Raw genomic sequence first — 23,665 nt, forward strand, 5'->3', positions numbered from 1 at the left:
TCCCACTTTTACCTTTCCTTTGTAGACATACTCACTATCCAGAATGCAGCTGAAATGCAGAGTCAGCATGTGAGAGAAATGTGTGAATCGCTGTTTCAGATGCTGTTCTTTTGGATAACAGCCTTTCCGATATCTGTTAAAAACTTGCCAGACCAAAATCTGTCATTTACTTATGACTCTCTTTTGGGTGATGAGACTAATTTTTAAGTTATATGCACAAAAATTTTACATTCAATGGAGTGATTTCCTTCAATGAAGTCTTTGGGAAGGACACTCTCCTACCCTAACCATTATTTTGGGAACTTTTCTTTTGGAAACATTCCCTGCCTTTTAGATATTTTCTTTGATGAGAAATCTTTGTTCTTCATCATTAATATTTCAGGGTAGATCTGAAAGGTGGAAATAACGACAAGATGGTCGGAATCAAGTTTACAAGGACAAGAGCCAGGGAAATGGAGTTGACGTCTCAACACAGCTATGAGCCAGGTCAAGGCACGTCACGGATGGAAACTCAGGTAGATGGAAAACATCGTCCGCCTGGGGAATTTCACACCAGTGCGACGAGGACTAAAGGAGAGCAATTTGCCGTGGTGTTAAGTGCTATCATTAATAAGGTGGATGATGAGGCTGGGTAATTTCATTTTAGATCAAACGCCAGATGCAACCAGAGGCTGTTTTTCATCCTTCTGAAAATAACACCAAAAGATGAACTGCCAACATAGAGTCGTGATGACGTCATTGAAATAAACACCAGAGGTCCCCACGTGACTATTTTGAAAGGGTACGTTCCGGTGTGCTACTGACAGCCCAGCCTCTTAATTCTCTGGCCACTAGCAAGTTTCTAGGCCTTTGCTTTTCTCAAAAGTGGGTCCTAAGACCAGCAGCCTCGGCCTCACTTGGGAACTTGTCAGAAACTCCGAGCCTCCCATCCCAGCATCTGCCCGGGGTGCTGGGCCCAGGAAGGTTTGAAAGCGCTGCATGCAAGCCAGTTCCCACGTCCAGCCTCTGCGCGTGGCGAAGCTCCCAGGGGATGCTCTTCGGCCACCGGTGGCGCATGCCAGCCCGGCTTACCTTGGGAAAGGCGTCGGGCCACACGGTGGGGGAGCCGTGGTTGAGCAGCGCCTGCACCGTGAGCTGCGGCGCGGCCTGGGGCGCGCAGGGGGCCGCCTGCAGCACGCGGGCCAGCGGCGAGGCCCCGCCGTAGTCTAGCGCGCCCGCGTCGGCGCCGTGCCGCAGCAGGAGGCGCGCCAGGCTGTGGTGCGCGTGGCCGCAGGCCTTGTGCAGCGGGCTGCGCTCGTCCTCGTCGCGCGCGTCCGCCGCCGCGCCGCGCCGCAGGAGCAGCGCGCACAGACGCAGGCAGCGCGCGAGCTCGTCGGGCTTCCGCGCCGCTCCGCAGGCCAAGCTCAGGGCCGTCTCGCCGCGGCGGTTCCTCGCGTCCACCAGCGCCCCGCGGCCTAGATAGAGGTGCGCGTGCTCGTCCAGGCCGTGCTGTGCTGCCACGTGCAGCGGCGTGTCCCGGCCCGCGCCGCCGGCGAGCTGCACCGAGGCCCCGTGCTCCAGCAGCGCCTGCGCGCACCTGCGGGGAGGCCAAGGCCGTCACCAGGGCAAGGGCGGGGGCGCAACACACGCGCGCCGCCGCCCTCAGCCTACTACCCAATGGCTGGAGTCACGGGGCGGGCGAGTGAGCCCATATCAAGGGCGACCCTGAGAAAAAGCGTGAATTCGGATCTGTAAAGGGTAAAGGAGTTCCAACTGAGCTGGAAACAACACAACAACAACAACACATCAGAATGAGATTCTGGCAAACACCAGGAGTCTAAGCCTCCCAGGGCACCAAGGGCAGAATAGCTTGGGACCTTTCATAAAAACTCAGTTAACACTTAGGACCAAACGGCAACCACTTGGGAAAATAATGTGGTCCAAATGACTGTTCCCCATGCGTGGGTCGCCTGGGTTCTTGTCATGCCTGGACATTCAGGGACTGATGGTCTCAGTTCTAGGGAGAGTTCTTTAAAGGGTCAGGCTTCTTCCAGGACCTGTGCCTGACCTGGAAACAAGATGAGCCCTACCTGTTCCAGGTGGTAAGTTACCTCTCCCTCAGAGCACTGACCCAGCGCGCCCGGTGTGTCCACACAGTGCTGGAAGCTCAGGTGGAACGGAAACCATGTCCAGCTGTGGGACTGCCTTTGTCCCAAACACTCTCCTGGACTGGACCGTGCATTTTGGCTGTACCCCAGTTCCCCAACAGTTCTTGGAGGTCTGTGGGTCCCCATACGAGGCTGGTGTCTCTCCCAGAGGTGGGTGTCTTCTGCTGGTTCACCTACTGGATCCCAGACTGTCCCTGAGCAGAGGTGCCAAGGCCTCTCCCAGGAGAATAACTTCCTGAGCCCCTTTCCTGACCCCAGAAGGACTCCTGACACCTCGCCCACCACTCGAATGGTGGCCATTTCCAGGCAGGCCCGTGCCGGACCCCATGACCTAGTACCTGCTGGGAAACTCAGTCCGTCCAGGCCAAGCATGGGCATCTCTGCTCCAATGAGCCTTGAGTCCTTGGCCCCTGTCTCTCAGCCCTTCCTGGCTTCCCTTACTTCCCTGGGGTAAGTAACAGGGGTCACTGTTGACCTTTCTTAATCCTCGGTTTCCTGGAATTGAGAGGAGGCCTCCGTGCCCTGCACTGGAGGCCACACCTTCAACCTGGAGTCCATTTCTCCTCCTCCACTGGCTGCTGAGCTCTGCTGGGGAAAGCACTGCTCCAGGGGACTGGCCGTGGTCTCAGCCAGCCTCTGGCCTCCAGCGGGTTACTGCTTTTTGGTGCTGGAGGCCAAATCCTCTTCCTCGCCTTTCTCGAGTGCTGAGCCCCCTCACTGTGCCCCATCCCACTCCTCAGCAGTGTACCTGCTCCATTCCGAGTGCTCCCCAAGAACCCCCTCACCTGCCTGTCTCCTCCCGGGAGTCTGCCCAGCAGCGATGGCAAGCTCTTTCTACAACCGCTCTTCTCTCTTCCCTGGTGTAAGGAGGGACGTCCTCCTGCTCCCGCCTCCACGGAGTCCTCTTCAGCACCCCTGGGGTCTTACTTTGCTAGTTACTTGCCCTGTGTCTCTCCTCTGCCCTGTCCCTCCTCGACTGCCCACTGTACTGGTAGCCCCGCCGGTTGGTGCCATCTCTTTAATCACTTGAATGGCTTCCTCCCTCCATTCACTGTCACTGTCCTTTGAGAGGCCAAACCTCTTCTTGCTGGAAGGTTCACAAGTCTCCTACTTTGTCCTTTGCTCCAATCTGGGAAGCTCCGTGCCATCCAGAAAGGCTTGCCAGTGTCAACCAGAAGAGCGGCACCTGCTTAAAACTCGGTAGCTGCTCTTGCGGTGGTAAGGCCCCTGCTCCTTTCTCAGAACACCAGTGGCCGCACCAGCTTCACCCTCTGAGGCTCACCCGGCTGGACTTCAGTCCTACCTCATCAGGTGTGGTTCCTAGAACCCCAGGCCATCTTGTGCTTCCTTTGCATGTACACCTGGGACCCCGGCACCACGATGGCCCCCACGTCCCTGTCCTTCCTTCCTCTCCAAAGCCTTCCCAGCCACCAGGCAGAGGGCCATATCTCTGTTGTCCTGCACCTTCCCTGTAGGTGCCGAGGCAGGACACTTGTCACACCTTGTCTCCAACGTTTGCTGGCACCTTTGTCTCCTCTCTTAGACTGTTGGCTCCTTGAATCTGGACAGGGGTCCCTTTCCTGTCTCAGTGTCCCTGTGGTGGCTAGCTTAAAAGTACTGGTATTCCCTGAAAGCATGTTGAACAAGTGCTTTTCATGAATAAACACCTCTCAGACTTTTCCCTTGTTCCTGCAGTTCTCCTGTCATTTATCTACCTGGGCTCAGAACCAGAGCAGCCGGTGCAGGTTCAAGGCTGACAGTGGCTGCCCTTCAGTCTCTTTATACTTCCTCTTAGGAACCCTCAGTATTTTGAATTCTCCCTTTGTGTTTCTTTAGCCTCAACATCAGCAGTATCTTAAGTTGTGGTCTGTTTGGGCAAAAGGTTTTTACAAACAGTACAGTGTGATGTGAAATGTCCCTTGGGACAGTAACCAGCGAGGAGAGGATGCAGGTTCTACAGAGTGCTCCAGTGTCTTCTGCTGGCCTCTGGCAGGAATCCTGAGTCGTGCCGCAGGAGGTTAGAAATCAAGGCTTCTGTGTTATGTGGCCACTGAGACTAGCAAACAAACAATTACAAACCATTTTCTTCTACATTTTTTCTAAAGCAGCTCAGCCTCTGAAAATGTTCATCAGGAAATAGAGCCAGTCCTCTTTACAGGTCTTCAGCCTAACGGGTTGATGGCCAGGCTGCCATCTGCAACCTAGACACCTATCAGAAGGACGGGGACACTGGCCTGTCCTTCAGAGGGCTGCAGATGCTCTTTTCTGTTTGAATGAAGAGCTTCTAGGGGCTCAACCTTGGCCTTTCTGACAGTGGGCAGTGGCTGGCATCGTAGAGTCACAGCAAGAGGCAAAAGCAACAGGACAGTTGGCAGGGGCACGTCTCTGTTGACGCACTCTGGGCAGTCACCAGAGCCCGAGGATAGCACTGAGGGAACTGGGCCGTGGACGTGTGGACGGTCCATGCCCAACAGCACTGGCCACCCATGTGTGTGTGCTCGGAAGGAAAGCCCAGACAAGGGAGGCAGCATCAGCACGCCTGTGTCTCTGGATGACCAAGGGATGCGGGCTTTGATTTCCTTTTTGTCTGCCTGCATTTTCATATTTTCCACAATAAGGCAGAGTAACGGTCTGATAGAACCACAGCTGGCATTATTCATCACAGACCACCCCAGCAGCCCCTGCACCAGCTCCCACATTCTGAGAATGCCAGCTTCGCTTCCCAGGTTCCCAAACACTCTCAACTTCTGCATTGATCTGCTTAGGCATAAGCCTGGGCCTGGGAACGGGGTTAGTATGGCCATGCCTCGGGAAGGTGGGTGGAGAGGGCTGGGCGGCCGTGGCACTCCATGATAGCAGAGGAGTGGCAGCAGTCTCTGGGACCTCTCGGACCTGACCCTGGGACTCAGCCCCTTCCTCAAACACTGTTCCCATTTCAGGGCTGTGTAGGTGTCCCTGGTGGAAGAGGAGTGGGCTAGTCAGGGGACTTGTGTGGGGAGCCCAGCGGGCTGGGGCTTTTACTTGGAGCTGGGACTGTGACAGTTTTCCAGGTCTCCTGATGGACAGGCAGAGCCAGGAAGGGCCCAGGGTTAGTGCGGAGCAGTGGGTGGGAAGCAAGGGGCGCAGTCCCCGCTGGCGCTCAGGATTCCTTTTCTCTTTCTCACGGGGATGGAGGAGACACTGTGTTGTCTCCACAGCCTGGTGGAGGAAGCAGCTTGGTCAGACACGCTCCCCCCTCCATTCCTCGTCCTTGTCATGGGTAATGACGGCGCTGGCAGCTGTCACAGGGCCCAAGGTTGACAGTACAAAGAAAGAGTAGCTTGACCCAAAGGCAGGAGTGTGTGGAGACAGGGCTGCTGAGGGCTGTTGAGTCAATGTCACTTTAATTCGTGGGAAGGAGGAAGTGAGCTTGGAGTCCACTCTCCCCGCCCCCCACACGCTGTCCACCAGGCAGCATCTTGCCGAGCCGCAGCTCTCCTGGTCACCTCCTCTGGAGGAAGGTCCTGCCTCAGCCTGGGTTTTTCCATTGTTCGCCTCTTCCTCTGCCCACCTGCTCCTGCCCGCCGGGCCTCCACCCTGTCTGCCTTAGGCTTCTCTTCTCCCGCCTTTTCTCTGTCCCACCTTCTCTGTTGTACTCCCCACCTCCTGGTTATGAGCTGGAAGGGCTTTGGGTTCCCCAATACTTGTTTGTCTTTTTTTTTTTTTTTTTAAACAAATGTAACCTTTAGTTCTGCAACTATTCAGGATTGCAGGTAGAATTTCTAGATAGGGAAATCAAGGCTTGAAAGAAGACTGGTGGCTTGCATGAGGCTATGCAGCCAGGACACAGCACAGGTGGCCCGATCGGCTGGTCTGGCTCCCAGGTTCTCAGTTACCCCATCCAGCTGGTTGCTGGCACCTGGGACAGTCGGGCACCAGCTAGCTCTGTTTGGTCAGTTTCCATTGGCATAAATGATGGTGGCCCCATAGGACTGTAATGGAACTGGAAAATTCCTAACCCCTAGAATTTTTGCTGTACCTTTTTTTCTTTTTTCAGACGTTGATAGAACTTTATTTTCTTCATTTACTTATATGTGGTGCTGGGAATCGAACCCGGTGCCTCACACATGCTAGGCAAGCGCTCCACCACTGAGCCACAACCCCTCCCCTTACGGTGCCTGTTCTAGGTTTAGACGTGTTTGCACACTCAGTGCTCAGTACCTTGACACGCTCTCCCGGGCTGCAGCCTGGGAGCACGGGCGCCCCGCCCAGCCCAGGTGTGCAGAGGCCATGCTGTCTAGGTGTGTGGGACCGTGACGTTACGCTGTGGTGAAGCTGCCTAGGGACAGAGCGGTCTAACTACGAGCTTGTCAGGATGAGGGGGCCAGTGAGCAAAGCGTGCCTGTGCTACTGGTTTAGCACCTTCCAGGAGCCAGGAGCCACACTGCGCATCTCCCTCGTCACCACTGGGCTCCTCCTTCCTTCCTGCACTCGTTCAACAGAAGAGGGTGTCCCCAGGTCCTTTCAAGGCAGGGAGAAGTGTTTCTTTCTCAGCGCCCTGCGGGAGTTCCTGGGCGGGTCCACTGGCAGCCCCTGCAGTTGGTTCTTGGCAGGAGGCAGCCTGTCCCGTGGGCCTCCAGCTGGGTGGTGGGCACCAGCACCTCCTCCCACCCAGAACTCCTGGCAGCGCTGCAGGGAACTCGCCCTCCCTAGTGCTGGGTGCGGATTCAGTTTCAGAGGCCTGAGAGGGTGGAGGGTGGAGACCAGGGCATCACAGTGGTCTCACAGCGCCTGGTGCCTGCAATGTGAACTCCAGCCCCATCGGGCGAGAAAGGGATTCCACACCCACAGGAAGATGATGCCGAAGGAACAAAGCAAGAAGCACCACCAAGAACTCCTACAAGTGAGGCTCCATTCAAGACGAACACATCGCTTAATTTTTTTTCTTTTTTTTGCAGGGGACAAAAGACGTTGCTCATAAGCTCTTGTTAGACATATTAAGGAGGCGAAGCTGCTGTCTCCTGGGTAACGGTTTCTCTCGCCGAATTCCCTGGAGCCCTTGGACAATCCTGGCGTGCCCTTTACTTCACATGATTGCTGCCAGAATCCCTTCTGACAGACAGAAGCGCTCAGTGCTAAGCAGTGTGTCTCGGGGGTGATGGGCATAGGAGCTAGTCTCGTTGGATCCCGGCTGCTGCTACTTTTCCTCCTTGGAATTGACATGGGCTGCAGACACGTCCCAGGGGAAGGGTGCCTGAGGCCGCAGGCTGGGTCCCAGGGTGGGGGCAGAGGAGACTGTGGATGGAGGGGAGAGGACTTGGGGAGGGGAACTTGGGGGAGGTGCAGTATTGTTTTCTAAGGAAGCCACTGGAAGAAGGTTCTCTCTGGTGGATTGATTCCCCAGCTAGCTCTGCATGAAGCACCGGGAAGCCACAACCCTGAGACTTTGATGGAGGAGCGGTTCCACTTTATTTCCTTGGCCTTTCTGCTGAGGCTGTTCCTGGGGACCTGCCATCACCGTTTCCGTTCTGTGTTTTCTTCTGGCTCACTTTCTCCTGGGATGCTCAGCCATGAGAATATCAGGCATAAACGTCTACAGTAGAGATGGCTGATGGGAAGGGACAGGTCCTTCAGGGTGGTGGGCGGTTTGGAGGAAATTTAGTTGACCATTTCTAGCATAGTGGTTTCCCTTGGAGCAGTGGCTGCTAGTTTACATTTTTTCTGAAGCCTGGGATGGCTGCAGTAGGTGACATTTTGGGCAAATTGTCCTCAGATCACAAATGGAATCTTGCATCTTAGAGAATGGAGACATGATTTTGTGAACAAGATTTCAGAAATCAGCTCCACTGTTTTTTCCTCATGTCCATCAAGGAGCCTCTGACTCGCTGGAAGCTTCACCAGTGTCTTTCCTGACATGAGAATAGACTACACTTCTCCCCCTTTCTCTCCTGCCCTGGTCCCAATATACTGGATGGAGAGGGAGACCCAGAAGCATCAGAGTGAGAAGGGGAGAAAAAGGAGGGGTGGGAGTCGGGGGCTTAGAACTTATAAGAGAAAAGTTGCATGAATGTTTTAAGTAAAATTTACATACCCAGAGATGCATAGGTCTTAAGAGTACAATTGAATGAATTTGTCAAAGGAATAGATCATCGCCACCAACACCCCGTCAAGATAGAGCGTAGCTCCACGTTTACAAGAAGGCCTCTTGCATTCGCCGCCAGTTGTTTTCACCCCCAGAGGCAGCCACGGTTGCGATTTCTCCCTCCAGGGTGCAGTTTTGTTTTTTTCTAGAAGTTTCTACTTTTCTTGTGTCTGCACTCTGCATGCAACCATTCATCCTCATTGCTGCATGCACAGAGTGGGTCATTCTTGTCTTTATTGCTGGGTCACCTTCAATTATGTAGATATACCATGATTTTTAATCCATTCTCCTATTGATATTGATAGATGTTTAGATGTTCCCACTTTGTGACTATTATGAATGGAGCTGCTATGAACGTTTTTGTATACATCTTCCTATAGACATATATTCTCACTTTTCTTAGGTAAATACCTACAAGTGGAATTGCAGGTAGTTATGCGTTTAACTGTGAACTGCCAGTGTTCCAAAGAGATCTTACCATTTTACACACCCAGCAACGACGTGTGGGAGTTCTAGTGGCTCCACACTCTGGTCAACGTTTGGTGTCGTCAGGTTTTTATTTATTTTGAGCTATTGTTTTGAGTCATGAGTGTGACATGGTGAATATCTTTGTGGTTTCAATTCACATTCTTCTGAGGACAGATGACGCTGAGTGTCCTTTGATGTGCTCACTGGCATTTGTCTATCTTTCATGCAGTGTCTGATCAAGGCTTTTGCCCACAGGGAGGCAAAAGCTGAGGAAATCTGCCTAGAATGGCACCGGAAAGCTGGGAAGGTACATAAGCCTGAAATAGAATATGTTTGAAAGTTAATGGTTACAGATGAGTGGAGCTTCTTCCAGATGTTTGGAAAAAAACATCACTCAAGAAGGGACAGGCGATCTTCCAACATGGTTTGCGTAATGCTTGGTTTTGGGCCCAGGCCTGCCAATGTTCACTGTGTGCAGTCCCGCTGACAAAGCAGTGGTCCTTTCTGAGCCTCAGTTTCTTATCTGTGGATGGGGGATGACCAAGTCCTGTAGACCTGGAAGGATCATAGGAAACAAGACCCCTGCAAACACTCAGGAATGCACTGAGCTACAGACAGTAAATCCTCCCACGGGGGTCACCCCTCTCTGACACCTCTTTCTTCAATCTTCCTCAAATGCACTGAACTCCTGTTGAACAGGATCACGTCTTCTTTCTTCCTGTTGGAAGAGTGAACTGAGCACTCATCTGAGCTGCAGGAAGAGTGGGTTTTTTTCTGGATGATGTATCTGCACCTGTGAGCCTTGCTTCTCATGCAGATAAAACCCTTGTGAGCAGCGGGAGGCTGCTGGGGCTGGAGAAGGAGCCTGAGCAGTAGTCCCTGCTCAGATGCTGACCAGACAGTGACTGTGTTTGCCTCAGAGAATGAAGTCGGCCCTCCACGTCCATGGGCTCTGCATTTGCACAGTCAGCCAACCGGGATCGAAGCTTTTCAACCAGTTGCATCTGCCCTGTCTGAACACATGCAGACTTTTACACTCCTCATTACCCCCTACAACGCACAGGACATTTTGTTTACATTGCGTTAGGTGTTTTAGGTCATCCAGATGTGATCTAAAGTCCATGGGACAATGGACTTGAGAGGCGAAACCTGTGCCACTTCATAGAAGGGACTTGGGCATTGTGAGTCTTGGTGTCCTCAGGCTCCTGGAACCAGGGCCCTGCAGATCACAAGGGACAACTGTAGTGTTCATGTCTCCCCAGATTCAACCTGCTGGGTCAGAACTAGAGAAGATGCACGCGATGGTTTTCCTTGATGATGTCTGTTTCCCATTAAGATTATTAGCTGCTTTCACTTGTCTGACTCTAGTTTATGAATTATTTTTCATTTCGTTTAACTGACACAAATCGGCACAAAAAAGCAAAGCCGTGTGCTTTTCATTAATAAGTTCCACGAGGAAGCAAGTCGTCCTAGCTTTCATTTAGATCAAGACAGACAGAGACAAGAAAAAGGATCTGGACTCAACAAATTCTTTTCCCATTTTAATTATCTCAGAGTAAGAAAGGAAGGGTCGAGGGGAGGAATCTGGTAATAAATAGGGCGAGGCTGGCGTGCCGGCTGCCAGTGTGCACAGGTAACTTTACTGGAACTTTTCTTTTTGGGAAAACCTCTTCAAAAGCTTCCAGATGAAAGGGCTGATATCCCTTTCTGTGTGTTGGATTCTGAATTCTGAAGCTCGCTGGTTGGAAGGAAGCACACATAATTTTTTTTTTTTTAAATCTCAGGAACTCAGAGACTCAAAGGTTTTAAAGTCCTGTGCCCATGGAGAATTGCCAACTAAAAGGGGCAGAGCAGAGCTGGGTCCCTAGGTGTGGAGACCATTGTCATAAGAGTAAGAAAATGAAATGGCTCTGTATGTAGGTCAACGACCCCCTCTCTACTGGGAGGTAAAAAAAATTAAGGATGACCTAAAATCTACTATGTATAAAAAGATTCCCGAGAAAGTAGCTCTTTCTTGTCAAAGTGATAATGTTTATACTCCCCAAAGCCAGACCTCCTCGGAGTCTTACTTTAGGGGGACTCTTTAAAGCTGAAAAGCCTGGTCGGACCCTCAAGTCCTTTCTGACATCTATTAACTTTTCATCCTTCAAGGTAGTTGGCTCTGTTATTGTAGAGGTGTTCAATGGAACCTGCCGGCATTTTCCGTTCTGATCATCGGTGTGGAGGGTTCTAAGTCAGCTGCTTCACAGCGCTGGTGAACTTCTGGCTTCTCTGTCACTTAACTTTTCCCCAATAGCCAAGATTTAAATGAGTCAAGACTCCCAAATTAAACTGTCAAAGGGAAGGATTTACAGAGATAAGCATAGATGAGAAAATGGGACAGAAAAGAAGAGGAGGAACAAGAGGAAGAAAGAAGGAGATTAAAAAAACCCACCTTAATACAAAGACATTTCAAAGGGCTTATTAAACAATGTCCCAGACCTGTATGATTTTTTGAAAAGCCAACTGAAGCCAGAAAATTAGTTTTCATTGCACGGTTATCGGATGAGTAGCTCTAATGATCTGAACCTGGTCGCAGCTCCTCATGACATCCAAGTGTACGACTCTTGGTTTATCCTGAGGGCTGCTGTCAGGATTCACAGTGTTTTGTGCTCTATGGAGGTACTGCATTATCATTTCTTAGCAAAAAGCGATATTTTTCTAATAAAGATAAAATAAAACTCCTTCTTATTTAAAAATTGTTTCAGATTTCCAGAAGAGTTGTGAAGATAGAACAAAGAGTTCCTGAATGTCCTTCACCCAGCTTCCCCTCAAGTTAACTTGTTATATTATATGGCACATTTAATTTGTCAAAATTAAGAAGTTGACACTGGTATGGTATAGGGAACTGAACAGACCCCAGGGGCCTCTGGGCTCCCAGGCTGGGCCGTGTGATAGGGCCCCAGGCAGAAACTGGAGAGCTCTCTGAGTTGAGGCGATGGAGCTGCACTCCTAAGGAGCAGAGGTAGCTGGAATGTGTAGGGCAGAGTACTGGAGAAGAGAGAGTGCAGAGAGAAAGAGCTTGCAGAGGGTCCCCTTGAGTACCGATTACTGTGTGTGTATAAGGACCCACCAGAAAGGGTGGTGGGAAGAGTGCCTGTAGGGTGCACAGGCCCAGGAATACTGCCTGTTTCCACAACCAGAGCATAAAACCTCATAAATTAATGGAGCATGCATTGGAGCATTAAGAAAAGTGCTCTCCAGGAGTGGAGAAAAAGATCCACCTATGTCAAATAATGCTCTCATCCTGCCTAATGAAGATTAAAAGCAAGATCCTAAAGGATCAAAATTATTTCCAAGAAACTTTACATCCCAAGCTGTATTGGGAGTATTGATAGAAATACAAAAATATCCAGTACCCAGTGAAACAGAGAGAAAATCAACCAAAGTGACCCTGAAGTGACCCATGTGATAGCATTAGTAGACAGGGACACTGAAGCATTGCTACCACTGCATTCATGTGTGTGGGAGGTAGAGGAAAGGTTGAAGCACACAGGAGGGATACAGAAGAGACCTAAGACTGGACTTCTAAAATTGAAACTACAGTGTCTAAGATGAAAAGTACATTGGACAGGGTTACTGGTACATTAGGTGTTTTAGAAGGAAAGATAAATCAACCATGGAGGGATAAAAAGACTGAATAAGATGAACATAGCATCCGTAAACTGTGGAACAGCTTCAAGAGGCACGGTGTGCACACCATGGTTAATGCACCAAAGTCCCTGGTGGAGAGAAGGAGGGTGTCCAAAAATGGGAAGAAATAATTGCCAACAGTTTTCTAAGTTTGATGAAAAGTATAAATCTACAGATGAAAGAAAACCACATCAAGGCACATCCTTATCAAATGCTTAAAATCACTGAAAGGTAGAAAATCTTAAAGCCAGGAAAAGGATACATTAGGTACAAAGGAGCACAGATAAGGAGGACAGCAGATTTTTCATTGAAAAAAAAAAAAAGCAAGTTAGAAGACAGTGGAGTACAGAAAGAAGAAGGAGAAGAGGGGGTAGAGGGAGAGGGAGAGGGAGGGGGAAGAGAAGAAAACACAAACTGTCATTCCAGAATTCTCTAGCTAGCAAAACACCTTTCAAACATCCAGGTGAAACAGTCTTTTTCAAATATGCAGATCTGAAAGCATCACCACCAGCAGAATTTCAGTGCAAGAAACTTTAAAGAAAGTCCTTCAAGCAGAAGGAAAACTACTCCAGGTGAAATGCTGGATCCACCCAAAGCAATGAAGGAGCTGGAAATGCTAACTACATGGCAAGATATAAAAACTTTTTAAATTATTATTTCAGTATATTTAAAGGATATATATTTTAAACAAAATAATAACAACATGTTGTGGACTTAAATGTAGAAATGAAATGTATAATACCAATAGCACAAAGGTCAGGAGGAGAGATGTGGACATATACTGTCATATGACTTTTTACACTACACATGAATATCACCTGAGGGTGGCTTGTGATAGGGAAAGACATATATTGTAAACCCTAAAGAAATCACTACAACAACACAACAAAAAGTTATATTTAATAAGCAAAAAGAAGATAAAATGGAATTATAAAAAATAGTTCTAAGTTTAGAAGGCAGAAAAAGAAGATGAAGAGAACAAAGAATAGATGAACCAAATAGAAAAAAAAAAAAAGGGCAGGAGGTTTACTTTGAACCTAACAAATCAAAATTACATTAAATATAAATGATATAAACATGAAATTAAAAGGCAAAGACTGTCAGATTATACATAAAAAGGCAAATCCAATGATGATCTGCCCACAAGAAACTGACTTCAAAAATAAAGACACTCATAGGTTTAAAGTGAAAGGCTGCTGTGGTTGGCAGGTTCTGGCATGGTCTCCCAGTGATTATGCCACAAAGACCTTCCAGTGTTCATGTCTCTATTCTCTCTCTGTGAATGTGAGTGGGAACTTTGACTTGCTTCTAACTAACAGAAAACAGCAAAAGTGATAGGGGATCATTCTGTGAGTAGATTACAGAAGATATAACTCCCACCTTGCTAGTGAAATCTCTCTCTTGTCTTCTCAACTCACACTTTCAAATTAATTGTTCTAATTAGTTATACATGACAGCAGAATACATTTTGATTCATTGTATACAAATGGAGTACAACCTTTCATTTCTCTGGTTGTACATGATGTAGAGTCACACCATTTGTGCAATACATGTATATAGGGTAATGATGTTTGCCTTATTCCATACTCTTTCCTACCCTCTGCCCCCTCCCCTCCCCTCATTTCCCTCTACACAATCCAAAGTTCCTCCATTTTTCCTTTACTCCCCCCCACCATTATGTATCAGTATCAACTTATCAGAAAAAACATTTGGCCTTTGGTTACTTATCTTACTTAGCATGATATTCTCAACTCCATCCATTTACCTGTATGCCATAATTTTATTCTTTAAGGCTGAGTAATATTCCACTGTATATATATACCACAGTTTCTTTATCCATTCATCTATTGAAGGGCATCTAGGTTGGTTCCACAATTTAGCTATTGTGAATTGAGCTGCTATAAACATTGATGTGGCTGTGTCACTGTAGTATGCTGATTCTAACTCCTTCGGGGATAGGCCAAGGAGTGGGATAGCTGGGTCAAATGGTGGTTCCATTCCAAGTTTTCTAAGGACTCTCCATACTGCTTTCCAGAGTGGTTACACCAATTTGCAATCCCACCAGCAATGTATGAGTGTACCTTACCCCTACATCCTCGCCAATATTATTGTTACTTGTATTCTTGATAATTGCCATTGTAATTGGAGTGAGATGAAATCTTAGAGTAGGTTTGATTTGCATTTCTCTAATTACTAGAGAGGTTGAACATTTTTTCATATACTTGTTGACCAATTTTATATCTTCTTCTGTGAAGCATCTGCTCAATTCCTTGGCCCATTATTAATTGGGTTCTTTGTATTTTTGGTGTTAAGTTCTTTGAGCTCTTTACAAATTCTGGAGATTAGTGCTCTATCTGAAGTGCATGTGGAAAAGATTTTCTCCCACTCTGTAGGCTCTCTTTTCACATTATTGATTGTATCCTTTGCTGAGAAAAACCTTTTTAGTTTAACTCCAGCCCATTTATTAATTCTTTCTTTGATTTCTTGTGCTTTGGGTGTCTTCTTAAGGAAGTCTGGTCTTAAACCTACATGATGAAGATTTGGGCCTACTTTTTCTTCTATTTGGCGCAGGGTAACTGGTCTAATTCCTAGGTTCTTGATCCATTTCGAGTTGAGTTTTGTGCAGGTTAAGAGATAGGGGTTTAATTTCATTTTGCTGCATATGGATTTCTAGTTTTCCCAGCACCATTTGTTGAAGAGACTATCTTTTCTGCATTGTATGTTTTTGGCTCCTTTTTCTAGTATGAGGTAACTGTATTTATGTGGGTTTGTCTCTGTGTCTTCTGTACCATTGGTCTGCCTATTTTGGTGCCAATACCATGCTGTTTTTGTTACTATTGCTCTATAGTACAGTTTAAGGACTGGTATTGTGATGCTTCCTGCTTCACTCTTCCTGCTAAGGATTGCTTTGACTATTCTGGGTCTCTTATTTTTCCAAATGAATTTCATGATTGCTTTCTCTATTTCTATGAGGAACATCATTGGGATTTTAAATGGAATTGCATTGAATGTGTATAATGCTTTTGGTAGTATGTCCATTTTGACAATATTAATTCTGCCTATTCAAGAACATAGGAGATCTTTCCATCTTCTAAGGTTTTCTTTAAATTTTTTTCTTTAGTGTTCTGTAGTTTTTATTGTAGAGGTCTTTCACCTCTTTTGTTAGATTGATTCTCAAGTTTTTTTTTTTTTTTTTGAGGCTATTGTGAATGGGTTAGTTTTCCTAATTTCTCTTTCAGAGAATTCATCATTTATGAACAGAAATGCAATAGATTGATGACTATTGATTTTATATCCTGCTAGCTCACACACTTTGATGAAGCACATTGCAATATTATAGAGGGCCACATGGAAGCGCTATGGTTTCCATGTTTATGCCTTTCCAAATTTACATGGACAGCTAATACTCAATGCTATAATATTAAGTGGGTGGGTGGGTTCCAGGAAGTGATTAGGCCAGGAGGGATCTGTCCTCATAGATGGAATTAGCATCCTTATAAAAAAGTTTGAGGGAGCAAGTCCATCCCTTCCATCTCTTCAACTCTTTCTGCCACGTTAAGATAAAGCAAGAAGATTCCATCTTAGAGGCAGTGAGCAGCCTTCTTCAGATACTGAATCTGCTGGCACCTTGAAAAACTTTGGATTTTTCAGCCTCCAATACTGTGAGCTATAAATTACTATTATTTATAAATTACTTAGCTTAAGGTATTTTGTGATAACAGCAGGAATGGCCTACAGCAATGTTATGGTTTCAATACTAGGTGTCCCCCCAAAAAAATTCACGTGTGAGACAATGCAAGAGGAGTCAGAAGTGAAATCATAGGGTTTTGAGAGCCTTAACCAATCAATTAAATCAGTGTGCTAATGCACTTCAATGGATTAAATGGGTGGTGGTCGCTGTAGGCAGTTAGGGTGTGGCTGGAGGAGGCATGTCGTTGGAAGCATGCCTTCAGTGTATATATTTTGTCTGTGGTGAGAGCCTGTCTTGCTCTGCCTTCTGAAGCCATGTCCTGAGCTGCGTTCCTCCACCACACTCTTCTACCATGATGCTCTGCCTCACCTTCTGTCCAGAGCTAAGGAGTTGGCTGTTTATGAACTGAGAATTCTGAAACTGTGAGCCCCCAAATAAACTTTTCCTCCTCTAAAATTGTTCTTGTCAGGTCTTTTGGTCACAGCATCAAAAAAAAAGCTGACTAAAACTGACAGAAAGGAACTGAAGACAGTTTTCAACTGACAGTCAGCCAGGAACTGAGCCCTTCAGTCCTACAGTCCTCAAAAAAATGAATTCTGCCAGTAACCATATGGGTTTGGTAGCAAATTCTTCCCAGTTTGTCATTCAGATGAGACTATAGGCCTTGTTATCACCAAGAAGGCAGTCTTGTGAGAGACCCAGAAGCAGAACACCTAGTTAAGTCATGGCCAAATGCCTGACCCATAGAAACAGTGAGGTAGTAAGTGCATGTTAAGTCTTTACATTAGTGCTGATTTATGACATAGCAATTATTACTGATGTAGAGGGAAAAAGATATACCATGCTAACAATAATCTAAAGAAAGCTATATTAATACCAGGCTATCTCTTTAAATATCAAAGTGATTTTAGACTGAAGTATACAACTAGAGATTAAGAATACCATTTCATAATGATAAAAATGTTTGTTCTTGCCAGGCACAGTGGTGCACACCTGTAATCCCAGCACTTGGGAGGCTGAAGCAGGAGGATCACAAGTTCAAAGCCAGCCTCAGCAATTCAGCAAGGTCCTAAGCACCTTAGCAAGACCATGTCTCAAAATAAAACATAAAATGGTTGGGGATGTGCCTCAGTGCTTAAGCACCTCTGGGTTCAATCCCTGGTACCAAAAAAAAAAAAAAAAAAAAAAAAAAGATGTCCATTCTTCAAGAGGACATAACAATGCTAAACACTTATATACCTAATAATAAAAGTTCAAAATACAAAATACTTGAAGCCAAAACTGATTGACGAGGAAAAAGAGATCAATGAACAATTTAACACCCTTTTTCTAATAACTTGTAAAACAAATATGAAGAATGCCAGCAAATGTTCAGTCAGGTTTTGTACTGCTGTGACCCAAATACCTGAAAAGAACAACTCAGAGGAGGAAGAACTTATTTTGGCTTATGGTTTCTGAGGTCTCAGTCCACAGGTGGCTGACTCTCTTGCTCTGGGACTGAGGTGAGGCACAGTCACACGCGGAAGGGTGAGGCCAGGGGAAGAGGCACCTTTCATGGCAGCCAGAAGCAGTCCACCCAACAGTGACCGAAGGCACACGCACTCTTTCTAGTGTACACGGAACACTGACCACAATACAACATGTTTTAGAATGTAAATAAGTCCCAGTACATTTATAAGGAGTACAGTCATACAAAGTATGTACTATGAACACAATGATTAAATTAGAAATAAGAAGAGATATCTGGAAAGATATCAGAAAGATATATGGAAAATTCCCAAATATTTGTAAACTAAAAGCAAACTTTAACCCAGGATTCAAATTAAAAAATCAAAAGGAAATTTAGAAAGTATTTTAAACTGAAACTAAAAGCACAACATATGAAAAAGTGTGAGCTTCAGAAAAGAGTATGTAAGGGACATATGTGCTACTAAAAGCCTACATCTAAAAATAAGAAAATTCTCAAATCAATGACATTAGCATCATCCTCAAGAAATCAGAAAAAGATGAACAAAGGAAAGTCAATGTGAAAAAAGTCAGGGAAATAAAAGGGAGGCAGTGGAAACCAGTGAAACACCATGGAAGACTAATAGGAAATCAATGAAACCAAAGGCAGGACTGGGGTAGGTCAAATTCCAGCATGATGAATTAGAGAGGTGGTACTGCTGAAGATTCTCCAGTTGTTAAAAGAACAGCAAGGGTCAACTTTCTGCCAATAGATTCAAAACTTAGTTGAAAGAGATAAATCTCTTACAAGAGTCTGACTGAATGCTCTCTCAAAAAGAAAGGAAGAACCTGTGTAACTCTCCACCTAGTAAAGAAGTTGAATCTATGGTTAGAAACTTGTCACAAAGAAAATTCCTACCCAGATGGTTTCACTGATGAACTGTACTAAACATTTAGGAACAACTTTAAGGTCTTCCAGAAAGTAGGAGGGAACACTTCCAAGGCCAGTGTACTCTGATGCCAAGACCAGAAAGGCATTATGAGAAAGAAAACCATGGACAAATGTCTTTCATGAAAATAAATACACACACGAAAAATTACAACAAAACTACCCCAAAAATATATATAAAAAGATAATACTTTGTGACCAAGTATGGTTTATCCCAGGAATGCAAGGTTGGTTTAATATTTGGAAATCACTCTGTGTAAATCATTATAATTAACAGACAAAAAAATTTTACCACATTAACTCAGTGTATGTGAGAAAATCATTTAAGAAAACTTGATGTCCATTTATAATACAAACTCTCAGCAAAGAAGGAATAGAAAGGAGCGCTCTGTCTTTGGAAAGGGGAATCTATGAGGCCTTTACATCTAATATCATACACAATGGCGGAGACATTTACATGCTTCCTCTGAGGTCAGATCAAGGAGAACTGTCTGTCTTCCCCTACTCAGCCTGCCACTGGAGGGTCTAGAGAGTGCAAGAAACCAAGGAAAGTGGAAAAGGACGTCTGGGTGGCAAAAGAGGAACAGCGCTTATTTGCAGATGACGTATTTCCTACATAAAAATCCCATGGAATTTATAAAATGCTAGCAGAACAATAAGTGAGTTTATCAAGATTGCGAGATTCAAGGTTAATACGCGCAAACAAGTTATTTTGGTTTCATGTAATAGCTACATACAATTCAAAATTGAAATAAAAGTATTATGAACAATGACTCCAATATAAAAATAATTAGGGAACACAAATCTTACAAAGTATTTGCCAGCCTTGTGCCCTGAAAACTAAAACAGACGAGAGAAGTTACAGGACCTAAACACATGGAGGGGTGTATCATACCCATGGGTTGCAAGTCTCAATATTTTTATGATGTCAATACTCCCCAAGTTGATTTCTAGATTTATAGCAATCCCAGTGAAAACCCAGCAGGTTATTTTGTAGAAATTGGTCAAATGAATCTAATACTCATATGAACATGCAAATGAGCTGGACTTGCCAAACAGCTGAAAAAGAAGAGCACGCATCGACAGTTACACTGCCTGACTGACTGCAAGGCTTATTCTGAAGCTACAGTATTCAAGACAATGTGGGACTGGTGTCAAAATACACAAAGAGATCGGCGAACTGGAGGAGAGGTGGGAGATGACCCTTCCATGGCCCACCGGCCCCCTTGCATACGTCCACAGAGGTCACACAAGCAGAAGTTTGAGTGACCGCAGCATCTGAGTCTGGCAGAACTCCCTGCTACCCCCTCCTGGATGGGGCTTGGAAGGACCTACTATGAGGCCATTGCCCTCTGACCTCCCCACCTGGAGCCTACCTGGGAGGCTGTCAGGAGATGGTTTCCTATTGGCTCCTGGGTTCTGATGAGCTGTGGGGCTTCCTGCCTCACCGGCTCAGAATAGAACTGCAGACCATAAACCCTGCAGCCCAGGTCTGAACTGGATCTCAGCACTGGGCACCTTCCACTCACAGTGCCACCACCTGGCTCCTTTTGTTTGGATGTCGTCATTTTTGGTGTGAGGAATGGGACAAGGACCATGAGGAGCTGGCACCTCTGGCTATTCTTCCTTTCGCTATTTGTCGAAGAAAGTGATTCCCTATGTCTTGTATGTACTTAAGACAGTCCAGAATTAAACCCACACGTATATGGTCAACTGATTTTTGACAAAAGTAAAAAGGGAACAGAGTGAAGAAAGTAAAGGGATTTTGACAAACAGTCAAACACTGGACACCCAGCTGCATAGCCAGCTTTGGGCCAGCTGGATATCCATAACCCAAACAAGCAAAACAAACGCCTCAATTCGTACCTCAGTCTATATGGATCAGAAATGAACTCCAAGTGGAGCACTGACTTTGTTCGGGAACAGCCCAGCCTGCAGTATGAGGACCAGCCCCAAGGAGTTGTTGAGGCTGAAGGAAAAAAAGGCAGACAGATCCAGGATTGCGTAGAGCGCAATTTATTGGGGACTGGCTTAACAGAAGTACGGATGGTCTGGGGCAGCACAACCAGTTGGATTTCTGCAACTGGGGTCACAAGAGGGGCATATTTATGGGTTACAACAAAAGTGACTTTATCCTTGCTCCTGGTTTATCTTAGCCTAATATCAAAGGGCCAGGCACATCCCTGGAGCCAGGGTCTGGTTATAAAGTTCCACTTAAAACTCTAGTGGTTTTGTCTATTTATAGTTGCCTGGGAAACTATGCAGGAAAAAGAGGCTACCTTGGGCCATCACGGCAGAAGTGACACAATATGACTGCCGCCATGTTGAACTGAATCCATACAGACTTAAATCTAAAAATGTAAAATTATAAAATTTATAGAAGAAAATAGGAGCAATTCTTTAGGAGCTTGGGTTATGCAAAGAGTTTTAGATATAACTCCTAAAATAAACAAACAAAAAATGGATATATTGGACTCAAAATGAAGAACTTCTGTTCTTTGAAAGACACTATTCAGAGAAGAAAATAAAAACCAGAAACTAGGAGATAATATTTGTTCATTACATGTGTAACAAGGGACTTGTACCTAGAATACATACAGAAATCTGAAAATTTAATAAAAACCACAATCCAACTTTAAAAATGGGCAGAAAATTCGAACAGATACTTCACCCAATAAGATATATGGATGGTAAATAAATTGAAAGACACTGAATATCACTAGTCATCAGGGAACACCAACCAAAACCACAAAGAGTTACTTCTCTACACTTGTTAGAATGTCTGCAATTAACCACTGACAAGGCTCAGTACCGGTGAGGATGTGGGACCCCGGGACATGGGTGGTGGAATGCGAAGCGGCACCGTGGAAATCAATGTGGCAGGTGCTTAAAAAGAATCTTCTTAGTCCTATCATATGATCTACCCATTCCAATCTTGGGTATTTATCTAAAACAAATAAAAGTTCATGCCTATACAGAGGGTTAGCAGCCGCGTTATTTGTAAGAGGTGGAAATTGGAAATGATCACATGTATTTCAGCTGTAAATGGATAAACACAGTGGTACAGTCACACCATGGAACAGTACCCGAAGATGAAACGGAAGGAACTACGGGCACACGCCACGACACTGATGAGTCTCAGAATAATTAGGTCGAAAGAAGTCAGACAGAAAAAAAGGATATCCCATTAACATGAAATTCTAGAAATTGCTAAAAAAAATTGCTGAAAATCCCAGAAAGCAGCTCAGTGCGTGGAGGGGAGAGAGAACACGGCACAGGAGCTTTTGGTAAGGGTGGCGACGTTTCGTGAGTGTGTGCTTGTGTCCACATTTACCAAAGCCAGAACCCCGATTCCTTCGCTCACTCTCCAGACTGGTGGGGATCTGGTGCCCGGGTCCCCATCTGAACCCGGGGGACCCTTCTTTGGGGGCGCCCCTAACTCGGTGCCCAGGAGCAGCCCTGTTGCGGGCTGCCCGCGCCCACTGGGTGCAGGAGACCTAGGTAACTTCGGGGGCTGGGGGGAACAGCAGGGCGCCACCGACCGCTCTGCCTGGGTGACCTCACTGGATCCTCACACCAAGGGGAAGGCCACGCACAACCCAAGGGCCGGGGCTGGGGCACTTGAGTAAAGGCGCGGGCCAGGGACGGGAACGCAGTCCGGTGCAGCCGCCCGTGGCGCCGCGCTTCTCCCCGACGCTGCGGTCCCGGGCGGAGACGCGGTCGGGGGACCGCGTGTGGGCGCGCAGCCTGGGTGGGGGCGAGGCCGCACGGCTCCGCTTCCCGCGGGCCTCGGAAGCCCCCGCCCGAGGAGCTAACCATTTATGTCACACTGTGACAATTATTCTGCATAAAATTATCATTAAAAACCCTAATTTTTCAGCCTCCAACCCCGCCAGCGGCCTTTTAGCATTCTCCAGCGCGCGTCTGCGGGCGTGATCAGTGCGCTCATTACCGCGGCGTGGCGCCTCCCCGCTCGCAATCAAGCGCTAATTAAGCCGCCCGGGGGCCGGCGGCGGGGCGGGGCCTGGGGGCGGGGCCAGCGCGCGCCGGGGCAGCTCTGGGGTTCAGGGTCAGGGGTCCTGGACCTGGGATAGGAGGCAGGGGCTGGGGAAGGGGCCGGCGGATCTGGGTCCGGTCCAGGGTCAGGAGTCCGGGATCGGGGTCCCCAGGCCGGGTCCTAGGTGTGGGCGGGGCCAGGGGCCGCGGCTGTCCCCAGCTAGCCGAGGCCCGGCGCTCTTACCCGAGGGAGGCGGTCGTGCGGCACAGATGCAGGGGCGCCAGGCCCTCGGCGCTGGGCAGGTCGGGGTCGGCACCGTACTGCAGTAGCAGCAGGGCGCAGGCTGTGTGGTCCCCGAGGCAGGCCTCGTGCAGGGCGCTGCGGCCTCCGGGGCTGGCGTCGGGCTGAGCACCGCGGGCGAGCAGGTGTCGCACGCAGGCGGTGTGGCCATGGGCCGCAGCGATGCACAGGGGCGTGGTGAGCTCTCGCTTGTACTCCAAGGTCCAGAGGCCTGGAAGGAGGGGGGTAAGGTGTAAGTGGATGGGGTGTGTGGGGAACCCGTGGGGCCGCGCTGCACTAAGGCGGAAGGAGGGGGGAAGCAGTTGCTTAGCTGTAGGTACCAGGTGGGCAGGCAGGGGACACACCCGAGAGTGTAGAGGCATAGACAAACGCACGGGACAGAAAGCTGTGAGACACACTGAGCCAGACAGGAGGAGAGAGAGAGGGGAAGAGGGGGGGGGGCGGGGGGGGGGAGAGAGAGAGAGAGAGAGAGAGAGAGAGAGAGAGAGAGAGAGAGAGAGAGAGAGAAAGAGAAGGGGAAGAGAGAGGGGAAGAGAAAGAGAGAGAGGTAGGGAGAGAGAGAGAGAGGGGAAGGGGGGGGGGGGGAGAGAGAGAGAGAGAGAGAGAGAGAGAGAGAGAGAGAGAGAGAGGAAGAGAGAGAAAGAGAAAAGGGAAAAGGTACCGCTAAAACAGAGAGGGTAGTGGGGTACTGGGAAGGAAAAGGGTTTTTCCAGATGCCAGGGCGATTGGGAAAACTGGTAAGCTCAAGTAGTTAAAAGCCCACCCCGCCAACACAGAGGGGGAAATCTAAGGGCAGAGTTCACATTTTCCAGGCTCTGAATTAGGGATGACCTGAGAGAGAGGGTGGACTGTGGAATTTTCCAGAATTTAACTC

At 47.4% G+C, this 23,665-nt stretch overlaps 1 protein-coding gene across 2 annotated transcripts in view; it reads right to left on the bottom strand.

Annotated features, from left to right (window-relative positions):
- The window catches only part of Asb18 (ankyrin repeat and SOCS box containing 18), a 60,558-nt gene that overhangs the window by 15,107 nt on the left and 21,786 nt on the right, over positions 1-23,665 (bottom strand). For both annotated transcript variants that reach the window (XM_047547137.1, XM_047547138.1), the window contains 2 exons: positions 22,735-23,002; positions 1,072-1,576 (listed from right to left, as the gene is read on the bottom strand). In XM_047547137.1, the coding sequence (XP_047403093.1) occupies positions 1,072-1,576; positions 22,735-23,002 (773 nt within the window). The remainder of the gene's footprint in view (positions 1-1,071; positions 1,577-22,734; positions 23,003-23,665) is intronic.

This window comes from Sciurus carolinensis, chromosome 3 (genome assembly GCF_902686445.1).
Source record: "Sciurus carolinensis chromosome 3, mSciCar1.2, whole genome shotgun sequence".
Lineage (NCBI taxonomy): Eukaryota > Metazoa > Chordata > Mammalia > Rodentia > Sciuridae > Sciurus > Sciurus carolinensis.